Source organism: Lotus japonicus, chromosome 4 (assembly GCF_012489685.1).
Source record: "Lotus japonicus ecotype B-129 chromosome 4, LjGifu_v1.2".
Taxonomy (NCBI): Eukaryota; Viridiplantae; Streptophyta; class Magnoliopsida; order Fabales; family Fabaceae; genus Lotus; species Lotus japonicus.
This window is the reverse complement of record NC_080044.1, coordinates 42,973,565-43,001,330: the sequence shown is the minus strand read 5'-3', so window position 1 is coordinate 43,001,330 and position 27,766 is coordinate 42,973,565. Positions and strand designations below refer to the sequence as shown.

Genomic DNA, 27,766 nt, shown 5'->3' with positions numbered 1-27,766 from the left:
CTAAAAATATTTTTTAGAGTAAAGTACACTCACCCCCCTCAAGTTTTGTTAGAATAACACTCCACCCCATTCTTATATAAAATCTACACCCCACCCCATTTTATATAGAGGCAAATTTAGTGACGAAAAATATTCTTCATTACTAATTAGTTATTATTTAAATTGTTAATCAATAATTTCAAAAAATATTTTCAATATAATCCAATAAATATAAAAATAAAAACATCACAGTCCTCCTCATTCTCTCAATCGCGTTCTTCATTCGTAAATTCACAATGCAAATTCTGCAATAGCACACATGACCGGTTGACAAACCATATCTCGAACATAGTGAAACATGCTTGTGTTTTCATATTTGGTAATAATTCAATTTTAATCAAAATAATCTATTTATACCTCCAATTTTTAAAATTGGATTGTAGACCTAAAAAGTAACACAAATGGGTGAAGAAAATAGAGAAACAAAATTAAGAAATATGAAGTGGATCAGAGGTTATTAGAACCCAACGATGCGGTGGAGCACCGTTTTTAACAAAATCCAACAACATCTTATCCAACAAAGCGTTCGCTCACAACTTAAAGGGGTGAAGTTCACAACAAGTAGTTGAACAAGTAGCTTTGAGGATGTGCGATTCACGTTCTGGGGTTCAGGTCGCAACAAAAATTTGAGGCATGGTGGTGCCATGGGGTTTCACATTCTGGGATGGTTGTCGTCGTGTTAAAGGAAGCAAATGTTTGGTGGTGACCGTTTGTGATGAGAAATATGATTTGGAGATAGATGAGACGTGGACTTAACAGACAGAGTGGATGGTATTTTTTAAATTTAATTCAGTAAAATTATTTTCATAAATTGATGTATGATAGTGTATATGCATTTAATTTATTTAAATTTTAACTAATTAGTAATTATTTTTTATTAGTGACGAATTTGTTTTCGTCACTAAATTTTGCCTTTATAAAAAATGGGGTGGAGTGTAGATTTTAAAAAATAATGGGGTGGAGTGTCATTCTTGCAAACCTTGAGGGGGGTGAGTGTATTTTACTCTATTTTTTAATTAACATAACATAATAAATTACTAATAATTCTGAAAAGGATATCAGCACAAAATTTGAATACCAAATTCAACTGAATTCAATTGGGAAAGGCCAAACTCATGAAAACATGGAAGAAATTTGTGATGACTCATAAGTCACTTGCATCCCATTTTCCCATTTCCTATCCCCATATCCCCCTCCAAAATAAAAAATTTCAAACAAAGGGGAACTTGTAATGAAGAAATATAAAAATATTATGTGTCATCACAACCATGATGCATACTAATATAGTAATAGCATGCTTGGATTCAGGTTTATGTTACTCAGAATTTTATGCTCCCTAAAAACTACTAGGAGTACCTTCTTCAAAGTTAATCATTCTTCCAACTTAAAAATTTACCCTGTATTCAACATTCAATAAATATATAAACGTGATAGAAAGAGATAGAAAGAAAAATGTGTGAAAATGAGATAAGAGAGAAAATGAAGTGTGAATGTATCATTACTCAATAAGATAGTAGCATATTTGAATTCATTTATGAGAATTAATACTGTTCTCACAACACTACTTGGAGTAGTTTCTTGAGAATCAATTCTTCTTCCAACTTAAAAATCTAACGTGCATCCAAACATGTATGTAGCCATTTTGTAACCTCAAATATTATGTCATATTCAATTATCAATTTTGAGTAAAAAACATAATGAATACCATACCATCCACATTTATTCATTCAAGTAGTAAAAAATAATCCATATCCATGAAAGAATAATGCACTTCCTAGCCTCTTCTAATCCCCTGCATGAGAAGGTAAATGATTCTCCAACACATCAACTCTTGGTTTCTCACAAACCACAGAAAACTCATCACCATCTCTATACTCCTTGAAGCAACCCAACCTCCCCAACTCTTCAACTTCCTCAATAACAAGATCAAGCTTCGCCACCGTTTCCACAAGCAAAGACGCAAACGCAGCAAAAGGCAAAGCTTCAGAGAATTCAAGGCTCGTGATGGCGAGTTTACTCATCTGCGATCTCAGCACCTTGCGTTCTGCTTCCTTTCCCTGTTCACCCGACATGGAACAACCCCTTTTGGTTTTCCAATCCAGCAATGCAGAGGAATCGGTTTTCACGCTTGAAATCGACCCCTTTGTGTTTGTCTGTGTTGTTGTTGCTGCTGCAATGGCGAGCATGTTGTTGGCTTGGCTGTCGTTGGAGCCTAAGAAGAGGCGCGGTTGTGATTTTAACGCGGTGTTGAGGTCCTGTAAGGCTTCTTGGAGGTGATCGGAGAGAATCTCCGGGGAGCAATGGCGGCGGCTTCTTATGCTGTTGGCGAGTTCTGTAAGTGCTTTTGATACCTCTGCTGCTAGCCTGATGCAAGGGTCCTTGAATAGAACTCGAACAGATTGTGGGGTCTGGAAGAAAATATCAAAGTTTGGATTTTACAGTCAGTTGAATTGCAGAACTGCTCATTGTTTTATGTGTTCTTTCTAGTTTCCAAGTGTTTGTATATGAAGAGTTACTACTATTTTTGTGTTGATAACTTTGTATTGCTATGAAGTGCCATTAAGTGTGCATTTCTAATGCTAGTATGAAGATGAAGTAGTAAGTTACAATGCTGTTTGAAAAGTATGGTTGTTCTTGTATCAAATGAGATGCTAAGGTGTGATCAGTTGCATTGCAGCTCCAAATAAATGGTTAAATTTGTGTTACCTGAATTTCTGTTCTCAAGCAGCCATGTAGGGCTACCACGGTGTACCCGAATTGGCGAAGAACAGTTCCAACTTTTACATACTGCTGCCATGGAAATCTATGACAGTATCTTGAGTGCCTTGGTTCCCAACTTGCATGTAATGCCTGCACAATTCAAAAGAGAACCATCTCAGTATCAAGCGACTCTTTTCTACCTTGTGAGCTAAGTTAAGTACACTAAGAAACTGATCAAATCTTATGTCCCTCAATTGTGTTTTACTTGTGTGTCCCACCTAAATTTGTTTACCATATCACTAAAAATGATCTATGTAAGTTTGTTACCACTTCATTCATGTCTTTTTTTTTACCTTAAATCGCAAAATTTTATTGGTAGAACAAGAAAATGAGACAGAGAATGGGTTAAAAGATTTTCATCCCTAAATGACAACAGATATATGATCATTTTAAAAGCAAAATACTTGTATGACACAGAAGTTTATGCAATAATTTAATATTGACTTTCTGAGTGCAAAAGAATTGTGTGTATCTGGTGTATGCAATAATTCCCTTGAAGATAAGTTTTTTATGCTAGTTCCAAAATGAACCAAAAGCAGATGGATGACATACCAGAGTTTCATCAGTAGATTTGGAATCCAAAACTGCTTTATAACCTTTGTATATGGTATCCTCAGATGAGTTCATATCACCAGAAGCTTCCATTTCTCCATAAAAGTATTCATTGACACAAGCTGCAAGATTTTACCTTTACTACTGTGAGTGCTAATTTACACAGTTAAAAGAGGTTGGTTTTTTGCTTTATATAAAAAGCAAGTGGAATTTCGAGTTTTGAGAAAGGAAATTATGAAAAGCTGTGAATTTGTGAAACTAAATATAAGATGATTTTGCATACCTTCTATAGATTTGGCTAGGCCTTCAAGCTTGAAAGCTGTAGAATGATGGAGGTCTTCCCCTGACCAATTGGGAAATATCAACAGACTCATCAGAAGGCAAACGGCACAGCCTATGGCTATGGTGTAGAAGCGTTCATGTGCAATCTTCAAGACATTCTCAACCCGGTAACTCGAAACCGTTAACAAGTTGAAGGTCAAGAGAAATATAACCACACCATAATCATAATTCTTCTTTATGTATGGAAAGAACCTCATGTAACTGGCTGCAGCACCTGCCAGAACAAAATGACAGAATAACAAAATATTTTTAGATCAAATTTTTTTCTTTTCTTTTGTTAGAATTGAGGCCTGAAGTCTAACTAGGAGATAGTGAAATAAAAAAGGTGAAGTTTGAATGATGACTAATGAGATTTTGTACTTCTTAAACTTAATTAATTCTGAATTTTATTGCCTTGAATTTCTTATGAGCTTGTAATAAATCAAATTTATCTTAGGTATAAAATTATAAGGAATACTATATGCTACGAAGTCTCATTCTGCATCAAATATTCATAAGCCTTCATAAACAATCTTAAATATATACTTATGTTGGTCATTGATGTTTCATTCATCATTCATCATATATACTAAAGTTCAATCCTTATACCTACTATAAAAACTGCAGCTCCAATGAAAACAGCTTGAACAATCTGACTAGATGCATTTGCCACACACTTAATAAGAAAAGCCAATAATCCTGCTATTAGTGTCCCCAATCCTCTGTTGAGCCCTTTGCATAAAGTTGCCCCTGCAATGAAGTTAGAAATCAAGATCATGAGTGTGTTTGGATAAACAGTTTAATTAAACATTACTTGCATAAACACTTATTTATAAACTAATTTGATTAACTTATTGCAAATAACTCAAAATATATAGGCTATAGATAGATATATAGGCTTATGCATAAACAAATATGAAGACCTATTAAAAATAAATTCAAAATTGCTTATAGGTAGATTATAAGCTATTCTGACCTGCGGTAAACTCAAACACCACCACGACCGTCATGACAGCCCAAATAGCATTCTGGCCAATCCCTTTGAAGAGTGGCTCCAACAGATACAACAAAGACACAAGAGTCAGAGACAAACCCACTTTGAATGCATGGATCACCCTTCTTGGGTCATCATGTCCCACCTTCCATGTAGTCTTCCAAGCCAAACTTGGGAACCTTCTCAACTTCTCACAGAAAACATGCACACGTTTCTTCCAATTCCCAATGATTCTTCCACTCTCATTCTCAGCCATTGCCGTTTCAAAACCAGCAAGAACTTTAGGAACCATTGATGCTTCTCAAATAGTGCTTGCTGTTTCAGCCCAAAAGCATGTAGCTCTATCTATAACAGGAAATATCTTTGAAAAAATGGAAAGGGAAAAATATTTTAGTGAGATAATGGGGATCCTAGATGAATGATGCTGAGAAGTGAGAAGTGAGAACCCCAACCTTCTCTAAGAGCCGTGAACTTTATATGGTGTGGTGTATGGAGAAGTTGGTCATGTCATTTCTACTTTCACATGCATCCCATTAAAGTATATTAGGCTATAAAGTAAGTAGCTAGATCCGACTGTACTCGCTCAAAAGGAATTAATCACTGCTGTCGGTGGTGGATACAATTATCTCAACAAAAAACTATATTCCTCAAGTCTTCACTAGATGACGGCAAAGAGTTGAAACCTAATATACCAGTTCTAGCACTAATGAATTTTGTGTTTCTGTTTGCGATGTAATTTCTACATTCACGTGAATTCCGACAGAAACTTTTTTTTTTGTGTCCGCCAGAAACAGGGTTGAGAAAAACATGTCTAGGAAAACATCCGTAAATTATTCATATTGATATGGTATCTCCGTGTATTTCTATGGTTATACATAATTTGTACTTGAGTATGCCACGGACTAGACAAATCAAATCCCATTAATCATGGTGGTTCAAATAATTCTATGCTCTAACTTCATGATTATCAATTTATCAATTTATTTACAAGAAATTGACAACTTATGTTAAAAATATCACTCTGATCGTTCATGTTAAAAAAAAAAAAGTCTTATCGTTGCACAATCCGATTTATTTTAAACTTATAATATGTAATGTAATAATATGACTATATGAGAGATTCATTTTTGCATAGCTGTAATGACTGCATATATCCTTCATGTTGATATGGATCAAGATCTCACATCCTCTAATTGTGTCTCAATTTCACGTTTCATCAATTAATCTTATTGTGTCAATTTATAAAGACATGATGGAGAAAATTAGGAACTTTTTTAACAACAAAATCAATTATAGAGACAGTTACAAAATTACATTATAGTTTTCAATTGACATTCAAAATTTTGTTTGTATGGCAAAGAATGAGGTTGGAAAGAGAATATTTCATTTATGTGGAGATATCACATTTTAGGAAGGAGGAAGCATTTAATCCATTAAAAACTCAATCATGGAAATTTTCCAAAATAAGCATATAAATTTTTCTATATATATTTCTTTGCGTTAAAATATCTCTGAAAATAAAAATTGAAAAGATCATAGTGAACCTTATATATCAAAGTTGTGTATAAAATTCATCATAATCATATTAAAAAAACAGTTAACTTGTTGTTAACTATCGCAAAGGTGTAATGCAATGATGAACTACTTGTTTGATTAAGTTCAACAAACCGGAAGCACAGTCTGTATATACGTATGTCTAAAAGATTTTTATTTAATCCCGATTCATTTAACCATAACAGTAACAATACCCATATATCATTGTTCGGCACACGTTGACGTGTATGTAGTGAGAAGTTGGGTCATGAGGAGGCAACCTCATCATGGTTGACCTAACACATGCAAGCTCATTGTGACTGTCCAATAAGATATCATTGTTTTGCAGACTCACATTTTCAGAAAGCCACAAGTCGGCACTTTGTGCAAGCTTTGCAAGTATTGCATTGCTTAAAGTTTGATTAGCATTGAAATATAAATGTCTACGTAGGGTAGTTCAAAGGTGCCCTTAGGTTCACGGGAAAATGGACATTCGGTATCTACTTAGATAATTGGTAAGAATGTCCCTGCTTAGCATGGAAATAAGGGTAACCACTACTTTTAGACAGATCAATTTAAGCAAATGGGTTTTGTTTACCCTTTTGGCAGGGTTGGTACTTGGTGGCAAACCACAGCAGACCAAGAAAAATAGGCGAAACTGATTAACTAAGAAGTAAGAACTTCTCAGGAAAACAATTCAAATGGAAATTGGAATAACCATAGTTCATAGTTGCTATTAATCCCACTTGAATTGTGAACAAAAGAATAATGAAATCCAAAGATATCATACTGTTCACATTACCAAAAAAACAAAAAGTTAAAAAGAATCGACGGTGGTCTATGAAGATCAGCCTGCAACTGATTCACAAAAAATGAAAAATATAAACTATTTTTAAAAAATTACTATGTAGTTAAAGGCATTAAGCTACTCTGCAATCATCATATATCAATCCACCAAGTAAAAAGGAAAGTGTGTTTGTTTTAATCCACCTCTCCACCTCCATTCACATGAAGCACACTGGAATTTAGCAATTTGGCATTCCAAAGAAACAAAATGTGATTGAATGGTGTCAATGGATGGGAAACTGAAGATGCTATGATCATCAAATGACACCCATTTTGACCCTGTTGGTTTGGGAAACAAGAACAAACCTAGCCCAAATGGCTTTGGTGAGATTGGGTCAATGAAACAGGTCTGGGTCCAGACACCCCCTGCACATGTTTGGTTTCCTGTTGATGCCAATGAAACTCCTTTCTTCATTTCACGTTGGGCATATCGCAACGTGCAATCTCAATTTCCAATGCACCAAATGTGGTTTTCAACAGAAAACTAAACATGCACTAAGTTACCGAGAAAGATGCACACCAAACAAACACAAGTTATCGAGTGAGATATATTCATAAAAGACTAAAATTTATTAATAGGGTTTAGATGGCCACCATACTTGGATAAAAAAAATAAGTGTATCAAAAGAAAAGACAGCAGCCCCGGGAAGCAAAGGTCATCATCATCAAATAGTGTGTAAGCATTGGAGGTGGGCACACAATTCAAAGCACGGCATCTCGAGAAGCTACACTTTGTAGCATCTTCTCAAAAGTGAGTATGAGGCTTCCTACTGCAGAACTAAACACACAAAATAAATTTTCAAGCAACGGCAGGCAGCAAACCAACAAATTTTCATACAATCCAAAGAGACAGCTAACGCCAATACTTATTACTATCTATGTAATAACATTAATTCTTGCCTATGGTCACGATTCACAGCAAGCAGTGTGAATTCAGTTTGACCAATAGCCCCAAAGTTCTGTAGAAATTCATAGGGTATGTAAAAATTCACAGGGTATGTAAAAATTCACAGGGTATACCTGCCCCAAGTACCATTGAAACTTTAAATAAGTCATGAACTTGCCCCAAATACGCGGATCCTCTGTTGGATTTGAACACGGCAGCAAGGACAAGCAGCCTTACCTTTCCTTCCATACTCATCACTGCAACTCGCACACATGACCTGATGTGCACAGGGCAAGAAAACAACAGAGACTTCATCTTTCATGCATATAATGCATTCCCTGTTGCTGCTCACTTCTTTCTCTGACATATCCTCCAGGTTGTCTAGTTCTTGAAGCAGCTTCGCAATTGTGTCTCTTTGGGGCTTTGTACCCTCAGAGCCACTCATAGGTGACTGGTGATGTAACTCAGCAGTTTGAGCAGATGCTTTAAGGCGCGAAAGCTCCTGTTCAAGTCTTTGAAGATCATCCTTATGGCGCTGGAAATCTATCTCTATCTTCAGGCGCAAAGCCTCAAGCTTCCTCTTGTTATTAGACTCTGCTGCTTCCTTAGCGCGGCGTTCCTCCTCAACTAGTGTGAATGCTTCATCTTTAGCCTTCAACTCCTCCGTCAATTTAACCTGTAACAAGTTATTACACAAAATAAATGGTTCTGAAATAACAGTCTCTAATATGGAATAGATTTCTATTGGAATTATTTTCACAGAAACTGCAGTTTTCACAACACTAGATTTAATGATGAGGAAAATGAGCTCGTACAAACATTATGGAGCAGACAATATCATAGCTAACTAAATCACAGGTGTTGAATGGAATCAACAGAGAGAAAATTTAGGCATAACATATAAAAAACACCTAGAGAATATAACTTTGGGATCATCAAGGATTAAAGGAATCAGAGTTTCTTTGTCTGAAAAAAATACTCATGAATATACAGCATGCCGTACCTGATAACTGGAACCAGATAATCTACAGATATTATTAACTCCAGAATATTACTAGCAGCAGCGAATTCATTGATTGAAATAAACTCAATTTCATTTGGTCCCTAACTGATTATAATAAATTAAGAAAACAATTATAACCTATATTTCCACTCATCATATCCCCACAGATGAAAACAGGGACTACAATGTTTCAATTTGATGAGAACAAGAAAGAATAATGACAAACAATGCTAATGAGTCACAGCTAGACTCAAACTGCAGAGATACATCTCATGATATGACAGTGATTTCTTTGATATTAGTTTGTAAGATTAAGAAAAGGTCATGGTACAGTGCCAATAGGAATATAAAGTTGAAAATGACCAGGCACAGAGCAACACACCTAAATATGCAGTAGGTTCACTAGATTAGCCCAAACCAAATAGTTATATTCGTATTTACTAAAATGCCTTAAACATATAATGTAAGATATATTCTAAAGCATGAACTTCTTCGACATGACAAAGATCTATTGTCAAGCTTGCAATAGTGGCCAATATCAACCTCATTTTGTCAAAAGACAATTGTGACACAGTTCCTAAACGCATGTATTATAGCTTCAAAACGCTTCAAGCCACCACCATGGTTAAATAGCAAAATATGAAAACTAGAGTAAATATTGACACGACACATTATTGATTACATAGATTCCTATGGGCCCTACCGGAAACTAAATTTCGAATAAAAACATCTAAAAAGGAATGAAATTAGCATATGTTATGCTACATTATCCTTTTGCCTAAAATGTCATTGAGTCGTTTTCTTTGCTAGGGTTAAATTAAATCTCATTTATCCTGATGTATTTTTTAAGATTCCACTTAAATAAAGATCTAAAGCTGAAAAAGTAATATATTATGCAAAATATCCTAAAACACCATGATATTGGGATCTAATTGCAAAGTATAGGACTTATGTCCAACATGGGAATATGGGGTTGATAAGGCTTTGGACTCTCTAACTACAATGGTTAGCTCTTGTGGTATGGTTCTCCCATGGTTCTTATTAATTAATATTTGAGCCTTCCACCATGTCTGTTGAATGCATACAAGTCACGCAAGCGATGACCTCGGCACGCAGTATTCATCAGGGTCTAGTTAAAGGTTAGTGCATAGCTAGCTTGTGAGGGCGTCAGGCTTACAGAGCGTGGTGGGATGGTAGGATCTAATTGCAAGGTATAAGACTTGAGTTCCATGTCAGAAGTATAGGATTTTGGTGAGGGGTTTATAAGGTCTTGGGCTCTCCAACTACAATGGCTAGCTTTTGAGATACAGTTCTCCCATGGTTCTTATCACGCTCACATGCATTTGTCAAGTTTACAATAGCGGACAAGCCAACCTTTCAAAGGCACTTAAACCACTTATGATGAAGCGTTATAGCTTCAAAACGCTCCAAGTCGCCATCATGGTTAAATAGTGGATTATTACAGGTAGACTGAAATATTTGTTTTGTTGCTTTTTTTAATGAAATCTTTGTTTTAACCTTAATTAAACCCATATGCTTCCACCAGTTTGAAGGAGTTTTTGGCCTCCAACATCCATTGCACCTAGAAACAAATATTAGGGCATTCTCCTTCTGACGACAAAGGAAGTTGCAGGCTTGCAGCTTCTATTCACACAAAATCATGGATTTCACACTAGCTCTCCAGTTTCACCAGCTTCGTGTCAGTCCACCTTCGGTCCATACCATCATTTGTTCGCATGCAACTCATATGTCCAATATTTCCAATGGAAGTTCTCCTCAGCCTATATTTTGTACACAAGTGCTCCTTCTCCAGCCTTTATTTTGTTCACAGGTCCTCGTCTAGCCACTGAATTTTGAGTATTAAATGATAATGTGTCTTAAGTTTTAAGAACTTTAGGTTTTGCCAATCAATTGTACATAGTGAATTTATCAACTTGCATCTCCTATCTTTGGCGTAGAAACTACTGTGCAATCTGTTAAGCAGCAGTAGATTTTTTGGAGTGGCTGCTTCACGCTGTGTTCTGTCATTAACTTGCATCTCCTATCTTTGGCGTAGAAACTACTGTGCAATCTGTTAAGCAGCAGTAGATTTTTTGGAGTGGCTGCTTCACGCTGTGTTCTGTCATTAACTACTTCAGTGTGTGCATATATAAATACATACTAACAAATAACAAGTATAGACAAACATGGATGCAGCCAATTTAAAGCATCCATTAGAATTTAAGTGTCTGATAGGAACTCAAAGTTAGGGGTTAGTTAGTTAGTTAGTTATACTTAGTGAGTTAGTTAGAATGTTATTGAGGCATGTAGCCTATAAATAACAGAAATTAGAGAGTTAGGGGTATCTTTGTATTCTGTTAGGAATTGGGTTTAGAGAGAGAAGTGGTTCTCTTTCTAGGGTTAGAGAGGGTGTTTGGCATCTCTCTCATGTATCTTTCCCCTAATCCCCAATTGGGAATTAGGGTTCTATCAATAAACTACTGCTAATTTTCCGGGTTCTAACAGTGTCCTGTCATGTACTCATGTCCAACGAAAATATCAATTGTGTACTTTCCAACACAAGCACAGTTCCTTTATTAAGTCTTCATGCTTCATAGCATACATGGTACAATGATACATGTGCAACATGTATGAAATGCAAGAAGAAGAAAATACAACATTTCATCTTTGTCAAGTCACAAATATAAAGTTTTGAAATCCCCAAGTTATACAAGTATTCAATTACTCAGATTAAAAATAAACAAAATTCATCTTGCAGCAACTAACAATTTGAATGTGACAATAGCAGATTGGGTCTCACACCAGTCTAGCCATATTGAGATATGATTTTCAAACATGTTACTTTCTTTTGTTAAAGATCATGAGGAGTCTCCACCTATTCTGATAGTGAGAGTAATCCCCACCAGCCCCACCAGGGCGTCGGCTTGGCCCTGACCACATTGTCCTTCCAATGGGTTACACCGTTACAAGCCCTAACTAAACCTAAAGTCCAATCACATGGAGCTCAATTTGCAAACTGAGCCAAACATTATGGTTGAAACATGTTACTTTCATCCTCACATGAGAGATGCAAGTCCAGTCAGTAAAATTGCCCTATGCAAAATAACCATATTTTCTTTCTTTCTTTTTTGGTAGTCTACGTGTAACATGGTCAGTGAATAAATAAATAATGAGGGATAAAGAAAAACCTCAGCTTCTTTTTGACACTGTCTAATCTGAGCCAATACTTCTTCTGCCTGCGATATCTTCTCTTTTTCATCGGAAATCTCCTGCTGTAGCTTCGCTTTCTGTTTTTCCCAAGCAAGAAGTTTCTTTAAGCATTTCTTCTCCCTTTTTGCAACTTCTAAGCACGCTGACACCGACTCTGATGCACTTAATTTGGAAGCCTCCATCTCTGCTTTGATTTCTGCATTCTCTGTCTCTAGTCTTCTTACAGCAGCATTTGCACGGTCTACTTGACCACTAGCCTTTCTCAAAGCATTCTCCATCTCTGAGAGTCTCTTCATGGTTGTGTCCTCAAGTGCCTGTTTCCCTTTCTTCAATTTTTGAGTCTCTTCTCTTTCCATCCGCAGCATTTTCAGCTCAGTCAGATCATTGCTTAGCTTTCTTGCTGCTTGCATTGCCTTCTTATGAGCCCACTCTTTTACCTCCTTGACCTGTTTCTCAAGATCCTTAATCTGATGAAATAAAGTGACTATCACCTCATCTTTCTGATCATCTGCCACAAGCTCCATATTCTCATCAAGATTTAAATCACGAAATTTACTCAGCACCGAGTTCACAACATCTTGGTTAACGAGATTCTGAGAATCTCCGGACTGATCAACCGGGACTTCCGTCCCGGAAACAGCTGAAGAATCCACATTAGACACTGTATCACGGCCAGGAAAGGCCTTGGCCTGTGTCTGCAAATGTTTAGAGTTGGCCCTAAAACCAGCAGCGAACATAGCGACATTCTTCTTCAATAAGGACTTCATCGAAGGAGAAAGGTTAAACCTCTTTGGAAATTCAATATCTCTTTGCAACTGCAAGTTCATCTCTGCTGCACCACAAGAGAATGTCCCACTCGCCGGAGCATCCAAGCCTCCCCCACTTCCAAACCCCCAACCCCCATGAAACCTGCACAGAGCTGGAGCCGTAACACCAACCGAATTTCCACCCGCCTCGACCGCAGCAGGAGCAGGGCTAACAGTGCCCGCCGGAACCTCCACCGTGCTGGCCCTTCCCACATGAAGATCACTCGTGAGCAAACACCACATGGCATCAGCTTTACTCATATTAGGCTTCACCTGTTGCAACAAACACACCATACCCGCCAGAGAGTACTCCTCCAACTGCCTCAAGTCAGAAAAAACCGGCTCCGACTCATCCGAATTCCCATCACTATTCCCACCACCACCACCACCATTGCTGCTATTCAAATACGCTAAGGAGTTGTGCAAAATGTTTGTGAGCACATCCATGCCACCATAGCAATGCCCATTTCGCAAAATGGCGTTAACAGCAACATCCTCATCGTATCCCAAAGCAACAAGCTTTGACACAGCTTCATTGTACACAACCTCCAGGTTTTTCAACAGGACATCTTCCAGCTGCTCCTCGGTGGGGATGAAGCGACCCAATCCAGCTTCGTCAATACTAGGGTTCGAATTGGGGCTAGGATTAGGGTTCTGAGATGAAGAATCGTAAAGACCCAGATTGTACTTCAAGGGTTTGAGACCAGATTCCGCTATGGATTTCGATATGGCATCCTTGTCGCATGAATCCGGATCAGGTTTCACCGAACGAGGTCTTCGATTTGCCCTGATATGTTTATCCCTCATCGTACAACCCATACAATTTTGCGAATGATTCTGGATGATGTTTATGGAGGGATTAATAAAAGGGGCAATTGGGTATCGAGAATGAAGATCAAAATCGAAGCTTGATGAAGAGATGATACTTACAGAGATGGATGAAGAGCCGAAGGAGGAGGAGGAAGAAGAAGAAGAAACAATGAAATGTTGGTGTTGGAATTTTTGGATATGGGGGAGTTCAGTAGTGAGAATCAGAAGCTCTAATTCCGCGGCGCAGGTTAGTTGGTTAGGGGAGTTGGGTTTGGCCCCCCCTATGGGGCTCCCCGCCCCACTTAAAGTGGGGAAATTACTGGAACGCCCCCCTTTAATAGAATACGGAAGACACATTTCCGTATTGAATACGGAAGTTTAATATCCGTATTATATTAGTATGTAAACCGGCAAGGGTTTATTCAAACCCATTTCAAACCCATTTCCGTATTTTGCCAAGCTCTTCTCCCCTCTTCAACCTTCGATCTCTGTCGCTCCCCTTGCTTGAACCGTGTACTTGAAAGGTTCCATCATCTCCATCAAAGCTCTTCACAACCCCATTCTCAGAATTGAAACCTAGAGGTAAGGATTTTTGGATTTTCCCCATTTAACTTGAAATTATGTTAATCATTGAACCCTAGGGTAGTCGATTGTTGCTTGTGTAGAGGTATTGTTGGCTGAAATGTCTTGAATGTGGTTTGGGTTTAGGGCCGATAGCTCATTGTCGTTAATGGCGTTTCTGGGTAAATACGGATCACAGGTTTCCGTATTGAATATGGAAAATGGTTTTCCGTATTCAGTATGGAACATGGTTTTCCGTATTGAATACGGAAAAACGTTTTCCGTATTCATCTCAGAACCAAACCCAACACTTATAATTGATTCTGGGTTCAGAATCAATTATAGAAGGTTTCCAAAGCATTTGTGAGTAGTTTCTAGATGCCATAATTGATTATTAGGAAAATAAAAGTTGATCCAAGCATGCATAATCCACAGAAGATCCGATTATCATCTATGTACTTATAAAATTCTAGGAATTTTCCATTTGCTTGCATCATGTTTCTGTCTATGGCTGAAATGGTATATATAGTGAATGTTTGCTCTGAATATATAGTGAGAATGAAGAACAGAAAGAGGTCTCATGCTTCTAGTGAGGATGTCGGGGCTACTGAGGATAGACACCGGCGGTTACATGCTTCTAGCCGGCGCGGCGATCATGCTGCAACCTCTCAGGCGGTGGAGGCTTCAGCTCCAGTTGTTTCTCCGCCGTCTCCCATGATTGAGGTTCCTCTGGTTGATTATCCGCCGTCTCCCACGGTTGAGATACCTACAGTTGTTTCTCCGCCCTCTCCCATGGTTGAGTCATCAGGCGAGGAGTCCTCAGGCGAGGAGTCCTCAGGCGAGGAGTCCTCAGGCGAGGAGTCTTCCGGCGAGGAGTCATCAGGCGAGGCCTCATCCGGCATGGGAGGATCTGACGAGGATAGTATTCCTCCGCCTACTGTTGATGCTGATGTCCTGCCGCCAGAGCAGGGGGAGCAGGGGGCACAGGGTGGCGAGGAGGACCTGATCCAGAGGTTGCCGCCGTTTCCGGGGGGGCCTGTTGAGCTATCGCTCCTCACCCATTATGCTGATCACAAGGCTCCCTGGGCGTGGCATGCACTCCTACGCACAGACGAGCGGTATGTGGACCGTCGACAGTTGAAGGTGGCCACAGCTGGGGGGAAGGTTTGGAACCTTGCTTGTGATGGTGATTCAGACAGTCACAGGCGGGTTCGAGAGTTGATTGAGCAGACGGGTCTTCATCAGCTACCATATTGCAGCTACCCGGTGACAGATGCAGGCCTTATTTTGGCCCTTGTGGAGCGATGGCATGAGGAGACTAGTAGCTTCCACATGCCGTTCGGGGAGATGACTATCACCTTGGACGACGTGTCGGCTCTTCTCCATCTCCCCATGGGGTCGAGGTTCTATACGCCTGGGAGGGGGGAGAGGGACGAGTGTGCAGCGCTCTGTGCTCAGTTGATGGGAGGATCTGTTGGTATTTATGAGGCTGAGTTTGATACGAATAGGTCCCAGACTATTCGCTTTGGGGTCTTGCAGACCCGGTATGAGGCTGCGTTGGCGGGTATGTCTTAATTATTATTGTATTGTCTTTGTATCTATTATTATTGTATTGTTATAAACTATTAACTTAATTCACTTCATTGTAGAGCACCGATATGAGGACGCTGCACGGATTTGGCTGGTGAACCAGCTAGGCGCCACGCTCTTTGCTAGCAAGAGCGGAGGCTACCATACGACCGTCTACTGGATAGGGATGTTGGAGGATCTTGGTCGAGTGTGCGAGTACGCGTGGGGCGCGATTGCGCTCGCTACGCTATACGACCAGCTTAGTCGAGCGTCCAGGAGGGGGACGGCCCAGATGGGAGGTTTTACCTCGCTCCTGCTAGGATGGGTCTACGAGTACCTTTCTGACCGCGTCATTATCCGTAGGGCGGATCCGGAGTACTCGCAGGACCAGCCTAGGGCGCGGCGGTGGGCTATGTCCCGGGTCGGGCATGCAGGCCTTGATGAGAGGCGAGTCATGCTCGATGAGCTGACGGTGGATGACGTTATATGGACCCCATTTGAGGACCATCGGGCTCATCGACCACGGGATCCGAGGGCCATGTATTCTGGCTACATCCGGTCGCCATTTGGCCGTGTTGTTCGACGGCATCTACCAGAGAGGGTTCTGCGCCAGTTTGGCTTCATACAGGATGTCCCTCGACACCCCTCTGAGATCCAGACGTCTGGGTCCCTTGCTGAGACCGCAGATGCTGCCTTTGCTGAGTTTGCGCCGCACCTCCGCCCTCAGGGGATCCCCGCTACATATCCGGGAGAGGCTGTGGAGGATTACATGAGGTGGTACAGCGCTGTGTCCCATCGGTTCATCATCCCTGATGATAGGAGGGAGGAGTTCAGTGCAGTGGTAAGTTTGAATTTTATTTTCCATTCAATTGTGATTTTTTGTTCATGATATTTTATTTGTATCTAATGTATCTACATTATTTTTGCAGACTGTTATGCGTCGGGCCGTGGACTTGTTGGAGCAGTCACTCGAGGTGCCAGATGCTCCTGCAGAGGGCACGCATTCCCGATCCCTCACTGAGAGGGCACTGGATCTTATTAGATCCAATGCCTTCATTGGTACCCAGGGGGTAGCCTTTGCTGCTGTCCGAGGAGCTAGAGCTGCAGGAGGCAGAGGTCGTGGAGACAGAGCGCGTGGAGGCAGAGGCCGTGGAGGCAGAGCCCGTGGAGAGGGTGCTCCTGCAGAGGGTGCGCGTGGAGGCAGAGGCCGTGGAGGCAGAGCCCGTGGACCTAGAGGTCGTAGAGGGGCCGGTAGGGGTCGGGGCGAGTGATTGACTATATATTTGTATATTTTTTTTGTATTTTTATATTATGACATGTGACTCTTTGTATTAGGACTCTCTTTATATTAATCATGCTTTCTATTTTCACTCATTATATGCCGACTCTTTGTATTAGGACTCTCTTGAAAAAAACCCGTATAACTACACCGTAAATAATCAAAGGCAGGATAAGTAACATAAATAATTCATGGCAAACAGTTTAAAGGGTACACGAAATTATTCAGAAGCAACACGAAAACAAAATTAATCCTCAGTGATATCGATGAAGTCGTGGGGTCCGCTATCCTGTGGAAATACTTTGACTATGTTGGGCAACGTTATATTCAGATAACGAACAGATTTACTCGGTGCAAACACAGCAACCTGCAAGTAAATTGCAAATTTAAAAGATTAATGCGTACTTGTTCAAAGGAAGCAAGATTAATGTTTAAGGTAATAGACCTTTTGGAGAACAAGAACAGATCCAACAGTTATGACATTCCTAAATTCCCCGTCAGTGAAGGCCTTGCGATGGACGCTAGCGTCAACGGTGCCCGTAGGGTCCTAAATCAATGCAATCGTGAGAGAAAATGAGACAACAAATTGACGGTTAAAGAAGCTGGACAAAAGCGAGCAAATACCTTGAGGGTAACTTTGGCATCTCCGAAACCATTGGGAGTGCATGATTTAATAACAGCAACAACACTCTCTACTCTCTCAACATTCGTTGTGATTGTGCCCAGCGGAGTGGCAGATTCCACCAATTGCAGGGCTGTAAGCCAAGCATTTGAATTGAAATCAGGATCGGTTTCGGTTGATCTGTCTTCGAGAGCATGCCTCACAAATTCTTGGGTCGGAATGAGTAGTGTGTTAGGGTTGGATCTACGCCCATACATGGCAGCCTGGACGGCGCCAGCTGGCCCAAGAATGAGAGGACGAGAGCTGCTAGAAGTGCTGCCTTGACGTTTGCAACGGCGGACTAATGCATCCCAGTCTTGTTCCATTGTTTTTTTTATCTTCGAAAGCAAGACATGAAGAAAAGGATGAAGAAGAATAAAGAACCCAGAGAGATTTATAGCAGAATGGTCAAAAGATTTATGGTGTTTGGTGGATAATACAAGTGTGGTTGGGGTTGGTTGGTGGTAGATAGTAATGTCAGGTTTCAAGTTCGTCATTTAGTGGATGAAAATGACAAGACTCTGATGATGGGGTGGTTGGAAATGACAGGACTCTGATGATGGGGTGGTTGTAAATGACAGGACTCTGATGATGGGGTGGATGAAAATGACAGGACTCTGATGACAGAGTGGTTGTCTATGTTAATTATCCCTGATGCTGATTCAAAATAATAAGGCCCATCAATATAACAATGACCATCAAATTAATATTATTAAAAGCAACAAATGAACATCATAAAGGCAAGGCCCATCAGATTAATATTACAGAGCGTTTACAAATGAATATCACACAAAAGTGTGGTGTCAATCTGAGGTGATGTCTACATAGCTTTGGTGAATAAGAGGAACACCAAAAGTAACAAGCCAAGCTTCATATTCTGATGTGAATCTTCCTAAACGTGTACCATATGGGGCGCACCAGCTTACTGATGTAGGATCAACATACCGTTCCCACTGGAGAGCAATTGGCGGCATAGAATGTCCAGGAGTTAGATGGAGCTACATTATAGAGAATAACAATAAAATTAGATAACTTGCAAATACAACAAATCAATTCACCAATTGGATATTAGTGTACTCAATCAAAAAATACCTGTACAAAGTGATTAATCACATGACCAACAGCTATAACAGGATGTACATCCGGTGGACCTTCTCCTCTTAGTGGAAGGTATGACCAACAACCCGTAGAGGAGATGGATATGAAAACCACTTGGAACCTGGTTGCTACAAGGTATCCCATCTCTGGCAGTTGCATCCATTTATCCTCGGTAGCCGGATCACCAGGAGGAAGAGTGAGTCGGGAATGTAAGGCATTAACCACATGTCTGGACCACATTTCATCATACAACCCTCTGTGTCGTTCAAGTTCTTCTATCAACGCTGCCCTAACCCATGACCAACTTTCCTCACCTGATGGTAGTCCGAGTAATGCAGCAACGGCTCTATAGCCACAGTTACTATCATCCTCAACATTCTGAACTGTTTGTATATATGGGTGGAAAAAGGCTGGAAAATGACCCATGAAATAGCTTGTATCAGACTTCTTCACACGCTTCTTCTTCTTTGGTGGTTGTGAAACCTTCTTTGCCTCTCTGATCTCCCTATCAACATGTTCAAAACCTGAAAGATCACGAGTCAAGGATCCTATTGCTTTATTCTTAGGTGGTATTTTCTCATTCGCCTTAAGAGTGCGCTTGGACCTTATCTTAACCGCAGGAGTACAAAGTGAACTGCTTTCAGGACAATAGATCGCTTGAAGCTTCCTCCTTACCATACTCTGCCCTCCAGTATCCAAAGAACTGAAATAATGTGTCAATGCCTCAACTTCTGGTTGCATATCTCCATGGTTCATGCCGCAAATATGGTTGCTGGTAGTATCTGCAACAGGTTCAGGTACATGCTCCCAACTCAGTCTCTTCCAGAATGGATGAATTGACTCATATGAAATTCTTTCATAACCTGCAAGTTCACAAAAGTGTCACTTTCAATAACAAATAGAATTAATTGACAAGAGAGTGGTTGACCGGTGACCTGCAAGTTCACAACCGCAAGGTAGTCCATGAGTCTCTCTCAACAAGCAATCGCATCCGCCGTAGGACTTCATTCTTATATGTTCATCGTCGATGAGCTGCAGGCATTTGTTTGACACAAATCCTCTAATATTTGTGTAAAATGGGAACATGAAAATGTGATCAATTCTGTGAATACTGCGCTCAAACGATGCTAATATTTCAGTATGTCGATTACATGTCAAACTATGCGACGCATCCCATGAAGTGGCCAGGTCACCCTTGCAATCCCGTAACATCTTCTTCAAACTGGCATGTGCACCCTCAGCCCTGCAAACAACAAATAGATATCTTATTAACAACAATCTATCAAATGAACAAACAACGCATAAATTAAGCTCATGTAATTTTTTTACCTGTTACTTGTTGTTGTTCCAAAGTGCATCACATGATTTGTCCATGCCTTGGCGAATTTCTCCTTGTGAACCAACCATGTAGTAGAACAATAGGAGGTAAAGTTGCTGTATTTTGCCTTGCACATATTAAACAATTGCATCCATTTCACTTCAAATTCTTCAACTGTTGCAGCATCCACCACCTCTGCCCACTTCATCATAACCAACTCAGCAAAATCATCTGTGCCAACATAGAGTTTGCACTTTGCCAAAACACACTTGTTGATGTGCCACAAGCATAATAAATGTGTAGTGTTAGGAAGGCTTTGCTTAGCAGCACTCAATAAGGCAAGATCCCTGTCAGTAACAATCACCTTAGGCAACATGGCTTGATCAGCTAATAGAGACTTCATACACTCCAGTGCCCAAACGTAGTCATCTGTGCCCTCATTAACAATGTAGCAAAAGGCTATGGAGTATGTCTTATCTGTGGAAGTCAGTCCAACAATCTCAAGCAAGGGAATTGCATATTTGTTTGTCTTGTATGTGCAATCCATAATCACTACATATGGAAATGTGTTGAACAGTTTGATAGCATTTGGATGAGCCCAAAATACATCCCTAATGACTTCCGATCCAGGCTCATGTCTTTCAAAGTGGACATACTTGTCACCGTCCAACTTCTTCAACAAGTGTTGCATTTCTGTCAATCCCCCGCGGAGGGATTTTCTTAACCTCTTGCAAACACCATAAATCTGAGATATGGTAGTCAAGTTTGAAGGATTGTTTTCCTTCAAAGTCAACAACATCTTTCTCGGTGGAACCCAACTCCTTGTCATTTTTCCCACTTGCTCCTTCTCTCCGGGTTTTAGACGACCAACAAAATTGTGCCCAAGTAGTGACCTAGCTGGTTCATGGTTGTGTATACCTTCCATCACCTTTAGCCGCCAATCTCTATCTATGCCATTTTTCCTAGGTCGTCCTTTTAGTCTAAAAGGACAACCTGTCTTTTGTGATCTCGTCCCTTCAACAAGGTCAGGGTCTCTATAAGGAACATATTTACCATGCTTCTCGCACCCCAACATGACATAAGCTTTTCTGCTTCCATTCCCACCATAATCTGACTTTGTGATCAACGTAACATATCCATTTTCAATCGCAATTCCATGAACCCAATTGATAAGATCATCACGGGTAGGGAAAATCTGTTATAATAATAAGAATTGATTACAAGGGTGATCAAGACATAATAAGAATTGATATATTACACTCTCAAAACAATGCAAAAATATGTTCAAAGAATACCTGATCAGTTGCAAATAAATGCGAGACATCTATACTTATACACGGGGGCACAAATGCTGGTGGTGGCACCTCTGTAGTGGCCTCTTCAGGTTGACCATTGTGAAATCCAGCTTCAATCAATTGTGACTCACCAAAGAAAAATGAATCTGTCATCCCTGGAAGAGAATACGGAAAGTTACATTCCATACTCAATACGGAAATATACTTTCCATACCGAATACGGATTGTTACTTTCCATACTGAATACGGAAAGTACCTTTCCATATTCAATACGGAAGATAACAATCCGTATTATATCACGACTCAGAATTCAAAAACCCATCCTTCTAACTACTTAAACTACTTAATCTAACTACTTAAACTACTTAATCTAACTACTTCCACTACTTAATCCTACAAAATAACAACAAATAAACACATAGACTTACCTCTACTACAACACTTGTTGTAGTGGTGGAGAGCTTGGGAAATGAAGGAGTGGATGGTGGTGGAGAGCTTGGGAATGAAAGTGAGGTAGGAGAGGGTGAGAGAGAGGGTGGTCTGGAGGCATTGAGGAGGTTCAGGGGGGCTGGTGAGGGGTTGGTGAAAGTTGGTGAGGGAGGAGTAATGGTGGAAAAAGGGGGAATCCTGTCAGAGTTAAATACAGAAAATACCTTTCCGTATTCATCAAAATATAATACGGAAAATACCTTTCCGTATTCAGTTAAATTGAATACGGAAAGTACCTTTCCGTAGGGCACTTTTGGGTTTAAAAAAAAAAGGTGGGGCGCGCAGCCCCATAGGGGAGGCCCCAAACCCAACTCCCGTTGGTTAGGGGCATCAGCACTTGTTCTAAAAGTTGATTCATGAGCATAAACATGTGCCTTTAATTTTATTTTAAATTGGGCCATATTTTTTTTTTACAATATATTTTTTTCTCTCTCGATACATCGGAAAACTAAACAAAGCAACGAAAACTAAGTAACCCCAAGAGAATCCCTTAACAAGAGCACTTCTAGCCCATGATAGAGAACTCAAAGGCCCAAGGCCACACAAGCTGATTTTGCCAACATGTCTGCAACTCTGTTACTGTCTCTATGGACACCTCTCAAAGTGACCTTCCATTGCTAATGAAACATCCCCTGAATATGAGCAATTTCTATAACACATATCCCTAAGTCTTTGACATTCACTGCCTTCACCAAGTCTATGTTATCAACCTCACACTCCAGCCATCGAACACCCTTATCCCATGCCACCGCGAGCCCATCACGTAGCGCCAATGCCTCTACCATCCAAGCTCCTGAAATCCGAACAACCAGTGTCCCTGAGCATCTGACAAACACCACCCGCACCTAGTCTCAAGCTATCTGGCCGATAATTGTCATTGGTATTGAGAGGCACCCACCCCTGAGGAGGAGGAGGCAACCACCGCAGGCTCAGCCAATCGCCGCTCTCAGCGCCCAGATTATCACCCGACACCCTGCGAAACTCATTTATCTCATGGTCGATTCTCCTCCAAGCTTCCTCCACCCACCATGGCGGAGCTTCAAACACCATATTGTTCCTCCATTTCCAAATCCCCCAAAGAGCTCCAAGAAATTCGATTCCATGTGTTCCTCTTGCCAGATCATGAACCCAACTTTCCACACATCATCTTGACGGAAGTTCCTCCAAGCCAACGCTCCCAATCGGGACCAAATCTCCCTAGAATGAGGACAATCCCTGAAATCAAAGCACACCCTACATAAAAAGGGAGACAAAAGCAGACAAACCCAATTAAAAATGGGGTAAAGAACAAAAGGCCACAACCCACCGATACAACATTAACTACAAATCGCTAAAACTCGACATAACGATGATGCACAAAAAGAAAGCCAAAAAAAGACTCAACATCGCACACCTATGAGAAAAAAAGTGACCACCAGCAATGAAGATCTCAAAAACACCAACCATCTTGTAACTCAGCCTGATCACTTGGGCTGCGTGGTTGAAAAATGCTTCACTAAGTTTGAAACTGCATCGTCATCAGTCCCTTCATAAACCATGTTAAGCTTTTTTGCTTGAAGCCAATCATGTCTAGCTCTCGTCAGAACGCCTATAGAGCCTTGGGCCTCTGAAAATACCAACGAAATAGGATTAACCTCCATCGACATTAGCACTATCAATCCCGAACTCTTGACCTCCTTTACAGCCAACCCCTTCATTTTTGGCCCTCTAACATGTGATGTATATAATTATATGAATTTGTTTACTGTTTAATATATATATATATATATATATATATATATATATATATATATAAATAACTATTTAATACTTGTCAAAATTTACCATTGACACAAATAATGAAGGTAATGAACAATTAGAATTCTACAGTTGGATAGATTGATAAAAATGTTTTATCTAAAGTTATTAATTGTGTACAATTGCTTGTATAGGAGGTGGGTGGAAGATGCTCTCTTCTCAATATTTTTTTATAAAGCAAAAGAAATGATATATTATTCAAAGTTAAGAAACAAGCCCTCTCGACAACAGGTGATACAACGGAAGCACGGAAAAGACGAAAACAAACGAAAACCAAAGTAACTGCCACAAACTATCATCGACCAAAACAACCAATTTATTAGAAAAAAATTGTGCCCCCACTACGAAACCAAAGCTTTACCAGCAAAAATTAGGCCCTACCCACCACCGTATCTCTCAAGATGAGTCGCCTTAAGATGATTAACACAAGTCTCAATAGCCTCCTAGTTAGTATCTGAGAAAACCAGGGCACAAGATTTACCAATCTTCCAGACATTAGTCGCTCGCGTGCGCACAGACTCAACCCTACCCACATGCGCATCCCCCTCTTCTCAATATATATGTTTGTTATTTGTTTTATTTGACGGATGATCTCACTCGTTCGGTGAACTGTAGTATTTCGTTCCAACAAGGAAACAAATATCTTTTTTCTACGATTTATCACCCTTACGGGTGAATCTTGCTTACTACTAGACAAATACATTGTTGGTTATGTGTGGTTTTTTTCTTAGACAAATGTCGCTACCTTTTTGGAAAACAATTGTATGTCCATTCCAACAAAAAATTTCCCGGGATTTAAACTTCTACTCTCATCCTTACGGAGTCTAGATTGGTTATCACTAGACCAACATGAAAAAATTATATAGAACAATAACAAAAGTCTTATCTCACTAAGTGAGGTCGGCTATGAGAAAAATATATAAATTTATCAAATGATAAAGAAAAATTAATCATAAAAATAAAGATAAAAGTAAAAGTCATATAACTACATAATAATATGAATTACGAATTAATATAGTCATGTGGAGTGTTGTCAAACTTGCGAGTATACTCACTGACTCGGTAGACTCGCGAGTCTAGGTGTGAAAAACGGGTTGACTCGACATCAGACTCGTTTCTGGCTCGGACTCGCTCAGACTCGGTGGACTCGCGAGTTAATGACTGAGTCAGCGAGTCACGTTTTTAAAAAAAACTTAAAATCCCTAATTTTGTTAAAACATCATGAATTATGAACTTTGCTTTTTGGTTATTTATGTACATTGCTTTAATGCTTATGTTGTGGTACTTGGAGTATGTACTTTGTTTTGGTACTTACAACTTATGGTGTGGTACTTTGTTAAACTTTGTTTAATTGCTTTATTATGAAGATGGATTTTGAGTTTATTTGATTAAATAACTATATGTTTATATTTGTTCTTCATGTGACAGGGGTCTACCTACCCAAAATGAGTCTGCTTAGGCTCACGAGTCTGACAACCTTGATCATGTGTACATTTTACAAAAAAAATAACAGTCATGTTTAGATGAATGATATTAAGTGTGTGGTCTTGTTTTAACTTTTGTTAATTAAAAAAACATTTTTTTCAAATTTTTAGATGTTTGTTTATATTTTTTATTATCTTATTGAGAGAAACTGTTGTCAGAGATGAAATAAATTGGAAGACTAATGTTGTTTCTTACTACAAAACAAAATGTAAGAATTTATTTCATATTATCTCTCTTGTTTTATGCCAAAGTCTTAACTATTTTATTTTCTATCAAAGACCATTAATTTGCAACATAGTCATTCTTACATTTTCTAAATTTGTTCACCATATTTAGTTTAATGGATATGTACCGTCACTGTAAAATTGTTTTACATTGTCATCCATTCACATTAGGTCACATAGAATGACATTAATTTTTAATTTCAATTCAAATAAAAATATATTTCATGACTTGACAAAATCAATTAGTTGTCTGTCTCAACAAATTTTACACTACATAATCACTTAATTCATACTAAGTAGCACCATTAAAATTAGAATCGAAGTAAAAACGTTATTTACTAATTCACTAATATAAATAAACACGGTGCATGCTTGGGTGACCATAAATTCAGATGAGTGTAGGCTATAGTAGTGACGTGGACCCGTAATGTATGTACACCTAATATGACATGGATAAGTAAGTGCTAATTGGATGCTATTTTACCCTATTTACGTTATTACCCCATCTGAATTTTACTTTACTAAATATGTCATCCCCATTTTTAATAATTATCTCTGCTAAACTATGTTTTACCATAGCTAATACGAATTACCATGTATTGCAACTTCAATTCGAATGGTTTGGTGAATTGGGTAAACTTGCTTCCATCAAAATCGTTGCACTTCAAATATGAGGCAAACAAGTGTTGTTCTTCACCGTCCCATCTTCTACTTTTTATCATTGTTGTGCAATCGTCGTCTTCCTTTTAAGTTCGTGTTGAATCTGTTAGCTGCCATGAAACCCTCGTCTCGCTTTAGTGATTGTTGTCTACAAGTATGTATTGAATCTACTCGTCTTCGTTTTTGGTAACATTTGACTATCTCATGAGCCATTTTGAGGAGAATTTCTACTCTCGGTTCCATTATTATATTGAATTCGTGGAAAACTGAAAACTGTATTGTGAATTTCAACTAATGTTTGGGGTATTTTGTAACCCTAATTTTGAATCTGTGGAAAATCGAGAACTGTATTGTGAATTAGGGTAAATGATAAACCCTAGTTTTTTTATGAAAGTCGTTAAAGACATGTTTTGGATTAAACTCGAAACCCTAATTTTTGTAATTTGAGGAAAATCTGATACGTAGGCGGGTTTGGGATTGTTGTATAGAAATTGTTCCTCCTATTGTTATAATTTTGGGGAAATATAAACCATAATTTAGTTGATATTGTGTTAATCAGAATCAATGGAGAAGCATCATGACCCTGTGACAGTCACAACAAAAATTATGATGTTTATGTCATTATGTCGCTTCCTTGTCTTGCATTTTGTCCTTACATTCTTTCCTTGCATGATGTCCTTGTGCGTTATTGTTTATGTTGTAATGTTCTCCTTTTCTGTTGTTGTGTTGTATGTTACTTTGTTGTTCTAGTTTTTCAAGGGGACTTGTTGTCTTTTGTACGACCTTTACATTTAGTTGGGGAAATTTTCTACAAGTTTAGTATATTTAATGGTTGCTTATGAACGCATTTCTGCCAACCTGAATTAACAAGAGATTGTCTCCCACAATATGAAAGAATATCATGGTATCTCAATCATATAGTTCCCCAAGTCGTGAAAATCAAAGAATCTACAAATGTGATCATGTTGCATTATTGAGAACTTCTTGGTCAAAAGAAAATTATGAATGCAGATACTATAATTGTAGTTTTAAGGTAAAGTATTTTTGGTTATTCATGTGAACACATAATGTTGATAAATATATGTAATTTTTCTATTTTCTATATGCACATGTATGTGATTATTTTGACTGGGTTGAAAGACCTATACCCAATCAGTATAATAGTCTTAACCAATCAAAGATTCAAGGTAATAGAAGTTATGCTGGGATGAATGGTGATGATCGAAGTAATATGACAACAGACCTACCATTAATTTAGGAGAAAACATGTGCAAAAATTAAAACAATATTTCTCCATCCATTGAGCAACAACCCATATACCACAGTCATTGCTAAAATAATCTCAAAAATTGAGGCTACCAATTATACATGTCCAATTATGGTTAGAAATTTTATACGTCAAATGTTAAAAAAAATTAAAAATTACCTGTCATCATTTTGCAAGCCTACACCATCTAGAACCACAATTTTGAACTCTGAAACTTTTGGTTGTGTGGTTGTTTCATACTCATACCAAGACTGGTAAGGAAACATCAGTTCTAGATAAACAATCTAGGTCACAACATGAGTA

The 27,766-nt window shown here is 39.1% G+C and overlaps 5 protein-coding genes across 5 annotated transcripts; 1 reads left to right on the top strand and 4 right to left on the bottom strand.

Moving 5' to 3' along the window:
* Positions 1-1,734: 1,734 nt before the first annotated feature.
* LOC130709992 (aluminum-activated malate transporter 12-like) lies at positions 1,735-5,109 on the bottom strand. The gene is made up of 6 exons (XM_057559146.1): positions 4,649-5,109; positions 4,282-4,422; positions 3,635-3,907; positions 3,352-3,473; positions 2,746-2,889; positions 1,735-2,447 (listed from the first exon to the last, which is right to left on the bottom strand). Exons 1-6 carry the CDS (start codon positions 4,956-4,958, stop codon positions 1,824-1,826), a joined length of 1,614 nt encoding a protein of 537 aa, XP_057415129.1. The 5' UTR covers positions 4,959-5,109; the 3' UTR covers positions 1,735-1,823.
* Positions 5,110-7,857: 2,748 nt separating this feature from the next.
* On the bottom strand, positions 7,858-14,040 carry LOC130715247 (MND1-interacting protein 1-like). Its single transcript, XM_057565325.1, has 3 exons — positions 13,881-14,040; positions 12,123-13,787; positions 7,858-8,607 (listed from the first exon to the last, which is right to left on the bottom strand). Exons 2-3 carry the CDS (start codon positions 13,767-13,769, stop codon positions 8,098-8,100), a joined length of 2,157 nt encoding a protein of 718 aa, XP_057421308.1. The 5' UTR covers positions 13,770-13,787; positions 13,881-14,040; the 3' UTR covers positions 7,858-8,097.
* Positions 14,041-14,060: 20 nt separating this feature from the next.
* LOC130715249 (protein MAIN-LIKE 2-like) lies at positions 14,061-17,269 on the top strand. The gene is made up of 4 exons (XM_057565326.1): positions 14,061-14,342; positions 14,875-15,885; positions 15,971-16,731; positions 16,820-17,269. The coding sequence occupies exons 2-4, from the start codon at positions 14,880-14,882 to the stop codon at positions 17,159-17,161; spliced, it is 2,109 nt and encodes a 702-aa protein (XP_057421309.1). The 5' UTR covers positions 14,061-14,342; positions 14,875-14,879; the 3' UTR covers positions 17,162-17,269.
* A 976-nt stretch (positions 17,270-18,245) lies between these two features.
* On the bottom strand, positions 18,246-19,284 carry LOC130709924 (uncharacterized). Its single transcript, XM_057559053.1, has 2 exons — positions 18,923-19,284; positions 18,246-18,828 (listed from the first exon to the last, which is right to left on the bottom strand). The coding sequence occupies exons 1-2, from the start codon at positions 19,166-19,168 to the stop codon at positions 18,634-18,636; spliced, it is 441 nt and encodes a 146-aa protein (XP_057415036.1). The 5' UTR covers positions 19,169-19,284; the 3' UTR covers positions 18,246-18,633.
* Positions 19,285-19,794: 510 nt separating this feature from the next.
* LOC130709923 (protein FAR-RED IMPAIRED RESPONSE 1-like) lies at positions 19,795-21,210 on the bottom strand. Its single transcript, XM_057559052.1, has 2 exons — positions 20,258-21,210; positions 19,795-20,171 (listed from the first exon to the last, which is right to left on the bottom strand). The coding sequence occupies exons 1-2, from the start codon at positions 21,169-21,171 to the stop codon at positions 19,817-19,819; spliced, it is 1,269 nt and encodes a 422-aa protein (XP_057415035.1). The 5' UTR covers positions 21,172-21,210; the 3' UTR covers positions 19,795-19,816.
* Between the last annotated feature and the right edge of the window lie 6,556 nt (positions 21,211-27,766).

What these genes read in the sequence shown, in the direction of transcription:
- LOC130709992 (XM_057559146.1), bottom strand. Translation starts at nt 4,958, where the DNA reads ATGGTTCCTAAAGTTCTTGCTGGTTTTGAAACGGCAATGGCTGAGAAT. An exon ending in AGCTGCAGTTTTTATAGTAG is followed by an intron (nt 3,908 to 4,281) that starts GTATAAGGATTG and finishes TTGTTCTGGCAG; the next exon opens with GTGCTGCAGCCAGTTACATG. An exon ending in CCTAGCCAAATCTATAGAAG is followed by an intron (nt 3,474 to 3,634) that starts GTATGCAAAATC and finishes AAAATCTTGCAG; the next exon opens with CTTGTGTCAATGAATACTTT.
- LOC130709924 (XM_057559053.1), bottom strand. Translation starts at nt 19,168, where the DNA reads ATGTGGTCCAGACATGTGGTTAATGCCTTACATTCCCGACTCACTCTT. An exon ending in TGATTAATCACTTTGTACAG is followed by an intron (nt 18,829 to 18,922) that starts GTATTTTTTGAT and finishes TCTATAATGTAG; the next exon opens with CTCCATCTAACTCCTGGACA.
- LOC130715247 (XM_057565325.1), bottom strand. Translation starts at nt 13,769, where the DNA reads ATGGGTTGTACGATGAGGGATAAACATATCAGGGCAAATCGAAGACCT. An exon ending in AGTGTCAAAAAGAAGCTGAG is followed by an intron (nt 8,608 to 12,122) that starts GTTTTTCTTTAT and finishes AACTTGTTACAG; the next exon opens with GTTAAATTGACGGAGGAGTT.
- LOC130715249 (XM_057565326.1), top strand. Translation starts at nt 14,880, where the DNA reads ATGAAGAACAGAAAGAGGTCTCATGCTTCTAGTGAGGATGTCGGGGCT. An exon ending in GTATGAGGCTGCGTTGGCGG is followed by an intron (nt 15,886 to 15,970) that starts GTATGTCTTAAT and finishes ACTTCATTGTAG; the next exon opens with AGCACCGATATGAGGACGCT. An exon ending in GGGAGGAGTTCAGTGCAGTG is followed by an intron (nt 16,732 to 16,819) that starts GTAAGTTTGAAT and finishes TTATTTTTGCAG; the next exon opens with ACTGTTATGCGTCGGGCCGT.
- LOC130709923 (XM_057559052.1), bottom strand. Translation starts at nt 21,171, where the DNA reads ATGGAAGGTATACACAACCATGAACCAGCTAGGTCACTACTTGGGCAC. An exon ending in GGAACAACAACAAGTAACAG is followed by an intron (nt 20,172 to 20,257) that starts GTAAAAAAATTA and finishes TGTTGTTTGCAG; the next exon opens with GGCTGAGGGTGCACATGCCA.